This window comes from Tetranychus urticae, chromosome 2 (assembly GCF_039701765.1).
Source record: "Tetranychus urticae isolate SD_2017Ah chromosome 2, NJAU_TeUrti_SD_1.0, whole genome shotgun sequence".
NCBI lineage: Eukaryota > Metazoa > Arthropoda > Arachnida > Trombidiformes > Tetranychidae > Tetranychus > Tetranychus urticae.
In genome coordinates this window covers 4,279,726-4,291,984 of record NC_142959.1, presented here as the reverse complement: position 1 = coordinate 4,291,984, position 12,259 = coordinate 4,279,726, and the positions used below count along the sequence as shown (strand labels likewise).

At 31.3% G+C, this 12,259-nt stretch overlaps 1 protein-coding gene across 1 annotated transcript; it reads right to left on the bottom strand.

The window, feature by feature from the left end:
- Window positions 1-187: 187 nt before the first annotated feature.
- On the bottom strand, window positions 188-11,464 carry LOC107366315 (uncharacterized). Its single transcript, XM_089266844.1, has 6 exons — window positions 11,368-11,464; window positions 10,812-11,069; window positions 8,588-8,767; window positions 8,319-8,499; window positions 642-781; window positions 188-510 (listed from the first exon to the last, which is right to left on the bottom strand). The coding sequence occupies exons 1-6, from the start codon at window positions 11,462-11,464 to the stop codon at window positions 251-253; spliced, it is 1,116 nt and encodes a 371-aa protein (XP_089122970.1). The 3' UTR covers window positions 188-250.
- Window positions 11,465-12,259: the final 795 nt, after the last annotated feature.

The following is a 12,259-nucleotide window of genomic DNA, read 5'->3' as shown; positions in this document are numbered from 1 at the left end:
CAAATTAAGTTTTATATTCGATTGTTTGATTTCATTTTTTCTGAATTAATTAATTTTGTTGCAATAGCAATCAAATTTTCTACCAAGAGATGGAGTTAGCTATACATTTATGCTAACAGCAACCATAATAAAAGCAGATTTAAAACTACATTAATAACGTTCCAATTAGAACCAGAAATTAGTGAAAATAAAATAAGCAATTTTATTGTTTCATTTGATATACACTGTATTTACATTTCAAGTGAATATTTTACAAATTCAAGTATCTAACCAAGAAGAAGTGAGCAATGTTAAACAAAATAAAATAAATTGTTTTTTCAGGTTTTTGTTGAATTGCCAGACTAACACAATCCAATAAACTACTTTGCATTTCTCGAATCGGCAATTTCGCAGGTGAATCAGGGGCCAGTTGACATTCAGTTTTATCCGGCATGTTGACAATTGATTTACCTTCATCACGAACCCATTCACTGAACCATACTAGACCACAATGGCAGACGAACGGATTATCTGGTAAATTGGGAAAACAAAATGCAAAAAAATCAAAGAAATGAATCACAAAATAAACTGGATAACCAAACAATTGTTAACATCGAACATTAAATTAAATGTCAGTTTAATTTGTTCATATAGAAACTTACCATGTAAATCAAGAACTTTAAGTGAATCAATGATTGGATAAAAAGTTTCATGAGAAAGTTTAATCAATTGATTAGAATCCAAATAAAGCCACTCGAGTGATATTAACTTGTCAAAAGCACCAGTTTCAATTATTTTTATCCTAAAGGAGAAGGAAAATAAGAAAAATAAGAACAAAATATTCAATGAAAGCAAATAAAGTTTCTATTAGCATGATGTTCCAAAGGTGGAGGTTAATAGCAAGAGATGAAAAACAGTAAAATCTGTATTTTCATTGATTGCTTATGTTCACCAAACAATCTTGAGACAGTTAAATACTAATCAGCACGGAATCCAAGCAATGCATGCACATCTCATCCTACAAGCACTTGAAATTTACGGTTACGATTTAATATGAATAGTAAATTCAACTTTCACCCAATTGAAAAATTAAGAATTAAACTTGATTCTGAATCCAATTGATCGAAAAGTATTGCTTTTCAAGTAAATTGAAGCATTTAATACTCAGATTATTTACAGCTTTGTTTCTCTATCATGGTTGAGTAAAAATTCATTTGAAAACTACCGTTAACATGAAATGTAGAACTGAGTTAGTCTTACATTATAAAAATACTTATATTACAATAATTAAAGAAAGAAAAACGAAGTTACTTTGAATAATGAATAATGATCAAAATAGTAATAATAAAAATAACAAAAGAAAAGAAAACATTTTTCAATATGAATATTATTCTGGATTTACCATGTTGTTGATGACGTTCATATTGATATCAACAATTCCCAAGATGAAAATGATTCTTGAAACGGAAGGTTTGCAAAGAAGCAAAAACGTAAAAGCAAATTATTTGATTTCTCGTGAGATTTCATAGGGACTAATGTTATCTGAATGAGACCACGAAGTAGCATGAAAATACGTATTAAAGCACCATTATCGGGAAAAGAGGAAAAGTTTTCCAAATAAATAACCAACTTTGTAATTACATTCATCAAATGAAACATTTTTTGCATCACAATTTCATGCTCGAAGCTAATGATGAAAATACTTCGAAATATTGTTTCATGAAAATCAAAATCATTGGTGAAAGAGAAGTCAATTTATATTAAAATTGGTGCTACAAAAGGGTGATGATGAACATGATGATATTCATGATAACATTTGTAAAACTAAGAGAAAATTGATTCTTGTGGAAACATTTTCTTTTCAAGTTCTTCTTCTCATCATTTTCATGAGTAAAAATCAATATCTTAAGTCAATGTAACTTATATTTTCTTTTTTCAAAGAACAATTGAGATTAAAACTGGAATTATAATTAGCTTTTAAACTGTCTAATTTAATGAATTTGATCGCGAATCAAGATGAAAATGAATAATCAGTAAAACAGTTTACCAGTTGATCAATATTATTGATGGAAAAAGGTTTCACCAATGAAGAGCATTTCTGTTTGCTTATTCAATAGTTTCATTGACATTTCTTTTTTTACTCAACAAAATCAGCTTCAATTGAAGTCTTATTAATGTAATTATCTAATAATTAATATGATAATGATCATCATTATCATCGATTTCGTCTTCTTGGTTCAACCTAATGAAACCAATTACTAAATAGAGATAATTTACTTGGAGTAAAGCGTAAGAATAGCTGAAAATTATCATTCTTAACAACCATTCCTTCCACTGTAACCTTTATCCAGAAAAGGTAAGTCTCAAGATTTGCTTTGCTTTTCAAGATAATTATTTAAACAACATTTCGATGATGAAAGCTTTCAGATTAATTACAAGTTGCAAGGGAAGCTAATCAAAAGTTGTAGCTAAAAGTCAGTTTGATTAAAGTTTAAACATTTAATCATTGATTAATCACTTTGATGTTGAACATTCAAGGTCAAGGTTAACTACATCTTGATTGTAAATTTGGACATTTTAACAATTGAAAAGCATTTTCAGTTTTCATCACTTGTTTTGAAAAAAGATTGAATAATGGAGGGTTTTGAAATGGAGTTTATTTGCGAGTTGATGAGTGACGATTTCATTCAATTTTGATTTGATAACGTCATTAATCAACCAAATGATTTGATCAAAGGTTCAGTGATAAAGGTTTTCACTTGGTTTAATAATCACCAATGATATTGTTGATCAGCAATCTTGCAGAGAGGCTCAAAATCAATCCAAGTGGAAGAAAAAAGATTTCAACTCTGAATTTCCTTTACTTCTTTTTCCTCATGAATAACTTTCAAGTTAATGAAAATTTGATTTACTTTCAATTGCTGATCAAGTTGTAAACATTGACCGATTGATAATCATCTGAAAAGATATTCGAGTGTCAAAAGGTCAACAAACTGATTAAACAAATCGAAGCCCATTTATTTGTATAAAGATTGGAATCTTGAAATTAACAATAAATCCCAACCTAAAACTATTGGTCCATTTGTCCGGTCTAAAAATCTCTCTTACTAACGATTTTCAGAAAAATCGAGTTCAAAATTTCAACTTTCAGTATGTCAGGTCAATTAAATCTGACTCTTGTTATTTCTGAGTCTTCAAAGTACTTTTTTTTAAGTAACAAATGCTTGAAGAGTTAATAGAGAATACTAAAAATTAAAAGTTTTTGTGCATCTTTAGTTAGATTTTGATGATTTTCGATCAAACAAAAATAACTCTCAGAACAATTGAAGAGAATTGACATTTTTACTATAAATTCGTATATTAAAATGGTCTAGACATGATTAAGATTTAACAGAACCGTTTTTTTAAAGAAGGTAAAGCATTCGATTTGTTTATTTCATTTGCTCTTAAGTAAATGTCACCATTACCGGTGCATAAATTATTTGCGTTTTCACCCAAATTTTAGCAACCTTCCTCATTAATCGCCTTTGAACGCATTATGTTATAATGTCGCATTTGTGCAAACATACAAACAGTTAACCATTTCAATGACAGTTTATGCAAATTTTTCGAATGCACAAGTCATTGAAATCAAATGAAGCTTCATAGCCAGACTCGATGGAAGTATAAAAGACGAATATTTTCATTGAAACGATATTAGTTTTGAATTTACTTTTGCTTACAACTTGTATTTTTCTGTTGATTGTGATTAATTGTTAAAAGTTAAAATGAATTCGATGAAGCTTGTTACCGTTATTCTCTTCATTTCTCTTATTGCCTCGTTTAATTTTGTTTCAGCTCATACATATTTCGATAAAGACGGTAAGGCTCACATTGATGAATGCGCTTTATACGGGTAAACCGAATGCGCTTCATAACTGGAAAAGCGTATGTATATTAGTACATAATATGTGTAACAGGTGTTCAAACGGGTAGGTTAAACTTTGGGGCTTTATATCTCGAAAAATAGGTGCACGATCGTGGTCATTTTAATTTTATATTAATTAGCTTTACCAGGAATTTGAAAATGTCTTAAAGACAGAGTAATTAGAAGCGAAACAAAAACGCTCGCCCGACTCGAAAAAGCAGTTTATAATGGGATTATAACATTTCAATGGAAACTTGTCAAAAATTTATAGCTGTATTTTTGAAAATCGTCTAATAGCGTTAATTTTAAAAAGGTGAGGGTATTTTGAGCACACATATCATTAATTCCTGATAAAAATCTATTTATATACAAATTTTCAAATCAATAAACAAATCCGTTCTAAAGATATAGCCGTTTACTTTTTGACCTACCCGTTTGAACACCTAGTACAAACAACATGAATAGATTCTAAGGAGAAAAATTAATTATTTGATCTGAATAAAGGTTATGGGAACCATTTCAACTCGATGACAATTCTACACTTATTTCATCTCCATTGTTATTTTTTCAATGTCTCACCTCAGAAAATTTTATAAACTTTCTTTTCTTTACGACAGTTAAATACAACGATAGACAGCTAATTAGAACAAAACCAAGCTTTGATCTTTATTTCAAAATATAAATCTTATTCATTCGGTGAAAACCAATCTATCAAATTGGCTTTCAATTTTTTCGTTATCGGTAAAAAAATTATTTATGATTACGAGGATTACCTCGATTTTGAATGCAACTGTATTGAAATCGTGAACGGTCAAAATTTAACTGTTGAATAACTCAAACAATTTTTAAATTCAAGACAATCACTCAATGTATCACTTTGGCCAATTTGTTCAACCGTATGATAGATTGAATTTCATTCAAATTCATGATCTTTAAATGAGTTTCTATTCAAATTTCATTTCGATTATGTATTTTAAGATTCGTTTTTTGGATAGTTAAAAAGCTTGAACATCCAGCAGTTTTGGGTCTTTGTTTTCGAAGAAAACTAAAGTAGAGTTAATGAGCGCTAATAAATGAATTTGTCTCCAGCTCAAGGTTTAGCTCAAGATTTGAATGTGCTAGTTATCTTTGTATAAATTTTTGCATGCCTCATGGGATGAAATAGTTCCATAACTAATTTACAATATGATTTAATCACTCGACTATTGATAATCGTTTTTAATCATTTTTAGAAACGGTTTGGGGTCAAAACAGCCAGGGTCAAAATAGCCAAGGTCAAAATAGCCAAAGTCAAAATAGCCAATTTACAAAATTTAAGATTTAACAAAAATGGTTCTCGAGGATGCTAAAAGGATAGAGAAAGTAAAAATAGACTTTTTGTTGCAGCTAAAAGAGCGTAATTTGAATTGAATTGTTTAATTTAGTTAATAATAATTGATTATTGATAATTGTATATATCTTTAATAATTTAACTTAATTCAAAATTGGCGCCATAAAAACGAGCACACCCTACGTTTGATTGAATTCAATTTTTTTCCATTGAATAATTCAGAGAAACCATGGGATCATGAAATTTTTTTAATTTTGAACTGATGTAGGCCGTAGCTTGTGATCTGAGGTACAATATTGCGCTTATCTCCATAGGAATTCGTTACGTTCGTGTTCATAGAGTTTTAACGCTTTGAACAAGTTCAGTGCTTAATTGATTGCCGCAATATTTGTGTAGTGCTTCACTGCTCTAAGAAATACCATCGGAGAAATAATACCATTGTCATATTCAGAAGTGAGGTTTAGAATGCGAGCATTGATTTCTTTGTATTTTTTGCATCCATTGTCAGTTCGAGCACCATAGGCCGCCATCATCAATACGACTTCATAATTATTCTGTTGTTTTATGATATTCTCGATAAATATCCATAGGTTAGCATGATTCCTTCCAACCGCTCTGTTAAATCCAGCATGCCAGCCCTCGACATGATTATTGGTCCTGGGATCTCTGTCATTGAAATGGTTCCATATTTGCAGAGGGAATCGAGAATCATTGCATAAATAGGTGTTCTCGAAGTACATTAAAAAAGCAGCCATTGCATCGTCGTCAGGCGCATCTTGCGATATTAAATCATAGGCATCCTTAATGTCCTCAATTTTTAGAAAAGGTAATGCAGATAGCATCTTCACAGTGTTTTTCACGCCATCCTCAGGATCATCGGCTTTATAGCGTGTTATCAATCCATGTTTGCCAATGTTTCGCCCTAAACTTTGACCGAAATGGAACAAACAGCTTTTAATTTCACATAGATGGAAGATTGTTTGAATGGCTTTGATTGCAGCTATTTCGAAGTCTGTGGTAAACTTTCGTGGTGTCCACAGTAAACTTGCATGGCTGCACAGATCTTGCACCATTCTAAAAAGTGCTAAGTATCTCGGTGTTGTTGCGTTTGGAAGCAGTGCGTATACAATCGGTACCATCGTGCCATTTTTCATTATGTGTAAAGTGTACAGAGATTGGAATAAGCAGGGAACACTCCTAAAAGTACCGTCAGCATAAACATGATCTGCATCACAGAGGTGCTTCAAGAAACCATCAGTTGCGAACAGCAAAAACTTATCACCACCATCACTGATTCCTCTGAAGAATTTTTCAGATGAACAATTTTGCAAAGTCTCTGGAATAACAATATCTGCAATTGATTTTGGTAGATGAGGAAATCTGCTGCCTCTGGCCCGGATATGGTCTTCTTCAACTGGTTAAATGTTCTCAATGAAGAAGCAACTTCCTCTGTGGGTTGGTTCGCACTAGATATCACTTCCATGGTGGCTGATTGAAATGTATCTTTCAAATTACAATAGTTTTGTTGGGATGCAATTTTTTTTGCAAGATTCCTTTGCTGTCGTTGGGTCACTTCCATATTCACTGGTTCATAATTGTGTTCAGACCTTGATACAATCACTTCGGAGTCAAGGGTCACTTTCCCTGAGCAATTGGCGATTGTGCAGCGCCAGTAACTTTTTTGATCTTTTTGATCTTTTTTACGGTGTAAATAATTATCAAGCAATAGAAGATTGGCACCTTTGTTAGATTTTATGAAGGAATATGATGTTGACATGACGATGAAAAATTGAATTTGAAGTTGAAGTTCGTGGTTAAAGTGCTCATCTTTAGCATGAAAAATGACCTTTTTAGACTTAAACTCTTTAAACTAACTAGTTTAAATATTTTATCGCTTTTGGCTATTTTGACTTTGGCCATTTTGACTTTGGCTGTTTTGGCTTTGGCTGTTTTGACTCTGGCTGTTTTGACCCTTTACTTTAGAAACCAATATATTTTTTTTGTGTCTATTTGACGCTTGTTGCAAGGCGATAAATTTTACCAAAAAGAAAAATATACGAGTTTTTCCCCCCAATTTAACTGGATCATGCTTAACACTCCTAAGATAAAGTCCCCGCGACAGTTTCCAGAATATGAGACGATAACGTCATGAAAATCCTGTCATGAGGGTTTCAAACTTGAAATGCAAACATCTCTAACACATTTTATTTTTGAGTTATCACAGAAAAAAATTTCTTGAATTCACACACTAATCTGTACTAAAGCCGTCTACAGACAGTAGATTATGATTGAAAAAGGAAAAAAGCTTAAATTTTTTTTTGCTTATTTGATCGAAAAGGAAAAGAGCGAAAAAACTTTTTTTTCTAAGTTTTTGACTCTTTAATGTCTATTACGAGTAACAACTCGAAAATGAATGAAAGACGATTTACAAAGGTTTCAACAGAAATTTTCCTGAGCATTTCTTTGATACACATTGGTTGGCTTTTTTGTAAGTTACTGGTCACTTTTCATTGCTTATAATTTGAAAGCATCAACCTTTCAATCTTAATTTACTTCTTTCTTCCAACTTCCTCCTCAACTCAACAACAATTGTAAATTGTAGCTGTGTTAACATCTTAAAATGGTTTCCTTCAGCAAATCCTTTTCATTTAATAAAATCAAGTCTGAAGGGAAGCAGAAAAGAATAATGAAAAGGAAATGAACAAAAACATTGTAATATTAACGATAAAATGAAATTAGGATGAAACAAATGATGGACCCAAAGAGAAGAAAAAGTGTTCAAGGTGAATTGATAAAGAAAAGAGCCTTTTCAGTTTAATTGTCATCCAATTCCACAATTGACCGTATTGATTCAGTCTCGGTTTTTATGTGCCTAAACTCAATGAAGCGACTTTTCAAAAATAGTTGTGAACTTTTGAAGTGTAAAAATGTTTATTGGGACAAAATCATCTTTAGTCAGCAGAGTTTCAGTTAAAGCAAACATGAATAGACCAAGTTAAACTGACTGGGATTTTTATCGAGTCTTTCCGAGTCAACGTTCATTAATTGTCTCAATTCTGCACAAAATGTGTATAATGAAAGGAGGACTTGAGTAAGCCTTACCTGTTGTTTTTGAGGTACAAAAATTTGAGATTCCCACCAAAGTCTTTAAAAGAGTTTTCCTCGACAATTGTGATGTTATTTCCTCTAAGATCCAACTGCCTTAAACGAGTCAAATTTTGAAGCGCATAACTGGGTATTGAGTTTAAAATGTTATCACCTAATGTTAACCATTCCAATGAATCTGTGTAAAGACAAAAATTATTCAATGAAAATGAAAATTTGAGGAAGAGTTGGACAATCTTGTGTGGACAAATTATTGATGAAATTACCTTCGATTCCTTGGAATGCAAATGGATGGATTGCTGAGATGCGATTCTTTTCAAGAGCAAGTGAATTAAGTGAGCTTAAAGATTGGAAAGATTTTTCAGGTATTTCCTTGATATTATTGGAAGCTAAATTGAGTGCATCTAACAAGGGAAGTGACCTTGCTTGTACGATAATTTTCGACTTTTTTCGTGTTTATATTGTAGAGGACGAAAAATAATTAGACACGTATTTTTACGCCGGTACGCGGGCATTGATATTTAGGCACTTTTAATTAAAGATAGTAATGAATTCCAGTCACTGAGAAGCAAGTAAAACAATGAAAAGCAGAAAAATGAAAAATCTTAATAAAAATTGTGAATCACTTTTCAGTGACTTCAATAGATTTCAGTGCAATATCCGTACTTAAAAGTGCCTAAATATCAATAACCGCGCACCGGCGTAAAAATACGTGTCTAATTATTTTTCGTCCTCTACAATATAAACTCGAAAAAAATCGAAAATTAGTGTACAAGCAAGGTCACTTCCCTTGTAAACTATCAAAGGCAGAGAAACCTTTAAATGTATTAACATCTATTGAAGTTATTCTGTTTTCATGGAGCTGAAGTCTCTGGAGGTTGAAATGGAAAAGAAAGAAGCACGAAGAAGAAGAAGAAGAAGGAAAAAACAAGATTAATGGATAAAATAATAATGTTGTTGTTAGCTTTTGATTATAAGAATGATTTTCAAAGTAAATGTTATTCAAATCTGATAAGTGTTGAATGTGAAAACTTGAAAAGCTTCAAAAATAATGGCATCAGAATGGAGTGTTAAAAAGGATGCAAAGTAAATACAAAACGCCATTTAAAAGCGTAAACATTTTAATCGCACTTTGATTGTTTCGCTTTGATTGAAGTGACTTTAATTTTCAATTGTCAACTTATTTACTCTGCTTTTGTCTCTTCAACAATTAATCTTTTCACAAGTTAACGATTCCAATTCCTTTTCTATTCCAAACAATTAATCTTTTCACCAAAATCATTTAACTTGAAGAACTTTTCATTTTTAAATTTCATTCTCTCCTCTGATCATCTCAATGTAAATTCAAAGTTTAATTGAGCTTTCGAGCGAGCCAAAAGTTCATGCAAAATAAAGCTTCGAAAAAGTTTAAATTGTTTCTCTATGAAAGCTTATAAAATAATGCAAAAAGCATAAGCTAATTTAAAACACTTAAACATATTAAAACCAGTTGAACCATTAACTCAACCTTAAAATTTTGAACAATTTGAAACTCGAAATTATATCAAAACAAAAACGGTTCAATGTTATTAAATTATCTAAATAAGTTTAGCTCATAATAAAGTAAAGTATATCTTGACGTTGATCTGAAAATGGTAAACTCGAGTTATGATGGAAAAGGCAATCAACAAGACAATTAATTCTCAACAACAGGAATTGGAATCAACTCGATTGTTCAATAATTGCAAGATGAGATTATGTGCTTTGGGTAAAGGAAGAAAAACTATTTTCGATGAAAACATTTACTGAGTTGAGGCGAGTGGGAACAAGAATAGGAAATCCTTTGGATAAAGGATTATCAATAAACTTTTATAACGCTAATAATGTTAATGATGATGATGATAATAAAGAGTTTTTGATCGCCTTTGCAATTCCCTTTGAATAATGGTTTGTGTATTTAAAGGTGTAAAAAGCCAAAAAGTAGCTTTTTGCTTCGAAGTCCCCTGAATGGTACCTGTTTGACCTAGATCGCTATCCTTCCAGATTAGTAGCCTAATTATGTGGATGAAGAGATTTACTTAGATAGCTACCATGAATGATCTGAAAAACATACGAAACCTCGGGACTTTTTGATATTCCTAATATAACCATTTCATCTGAAAGGATATTTGATGTTCAAAAGGTTGAAAAATTAATTAAAATAATCGAAACCTATTTGGATACAGATTGGAATCTTGAAATTATCAATAAATCTCACCCTAAAACTATTGTCCATTTGTGAAATTCAAAAATTTCTCTTATTAAAGATTTTCAGCAAAATCAAGTTCAAAGTTTCAATTTTCGGTACAACAGGTCATAATCTTGCACAACAATTCAGTCACTTGTTATAACTGAATCTTCAAAACGGTTTCTCACTCAATCTTCATTAAAGAGAAACAACTTATTGTTGGTACAATGATTGACAAGGATATTGATAATAATTAGTAAAATGATCAACAAAATCCTAATAACCTTGATTGTCACAATTTATGTCTATCGGTGTTTCAACCTCATAGCCTAATTCATTCATCAATGATTTTAACCAAATAGCCTCTTTAATTGCCTCAGTCTCAGCCATATACTCGGCTTCAGTTGTCGACAAGGCGATAGTTTGTTGCTTTTTGGTGTTCCATGAAATCAAATCACCATTCAAATAGAATGAATATCCAGTCGCTGATCTTTTATCTTCGAAATTACCACCCCAATCAGCATCAACATAGCTCTCAAGAACTAAATCACGAAATAAAAAATTAAAAATTCTGATATCAGTGCACACAAGATCTGTGTAATTGTTTTATTTTTGTAACGCAAAACGAATTGCTAGATTTTTAGTTTGTTCACATTTTGAATTTTTGACATTTTAAATTCAGAAAATTTCTTATTGACGTCACTCACCAGATCTTTTTGCTTTTGTCAAATTTCTTTAATTTTGTCAAGTGTATCCTCTCGAACAGTTTTAGCTTGGTCAATTGTATCTTTTATTGTTTCGAGTATTGAATCCAACGTCTCTCTAACGAAAGAAACTTACCTAATTCCGTTTCAATATCATCATCATCATCTGCAAGATAAGCATTGAATATATTGAAAGCAATGTAGAAGATTAGATACAATTCAAACTGTCGCATTTTAACTTTTCTATTACACAGTTGAAAAATTGATAATATTAGAACACAAAATAGCTTTTTATGCTTTTATATTGAAATGAAATATCTTCACTGGAATCACTTCATTTTATACTATTTAATAGTTTCTTTAGTGTTTTTTCATTTGTTTTAAATAAATATCTGTAGTGATATACGGAAAGGAAATTGAAAAAGAAAGGAAAATAAAGCACTACAACGAAAGTGGTTTTTGATTTGTAAATATTTTATTGAGAGTAAAAGTTAAGGAGTTTACAGTCTTCTAGCGAAGCTTGGAATCTGACCCTAAAGGGACAAATTTGGCTTTTATAACCGTCGAGCTCACTTTGAGTGCTCACTTCGAATACTCACTCTGAGAACTCAAACTGAATACTCCCTTTGAGGGCTTAAGCTGAATACTCGTTATGAGCGCTCATTTTAGGGCTCAAATAGAGTGCTGATTAAACTTAGTCGAAAAGGGAAAAAGAAATAGAATTTAAAAGGGAAGGTTAAAGGTTAAAGGATTACAGGTTTAAAGTAAAAAAGTAGTCCTTATTGTAATCTGGTCCCCATAATATCAACGTTTCATTAACTATTCACAAGAATAAATCGAACTGCTGATACCTGAATACATATAAACAGTTTTTAAAATAAAATGATTGATCTTTATTCGAAACAAACAAGAAACTGTGTTTCTAATGGAAAGGTTTTTTTCTGCTAGCCTCGCAATTCAATTTATTTTGCCTCTTTTGATTCACTTAATGAAGGCATAATTGGCAAGTGTTTGATCAATTGACTCGA

What these genes read in the sequence shown, in the direction of transcription:
- LOC107366315 (XM_089266844.1), bottom strand. Translation starts at nt 11,464, where the DNA reads ATGCGACAGTTTGAATTGTATCTAATCTTCTACATTGCTTTCAATATA. An exon ending in CATAAATTGTGACAATCAAG is followed by an intron (nt 8,768 to 10,811) that starts GTTATTAGGATT and finishes AAACACGAAAAA; the next exon opens with AGTCGAAAATTATCGTACAA. An exon ending in TAAAGTTCTTGATTTACATG is followed by an intron (nt 511 to 641) that starts GTAAGTTTCTAT and finishes CCAATTTACCAG; the next exon opens with ATAATCCGTTCGTCTGCCAT.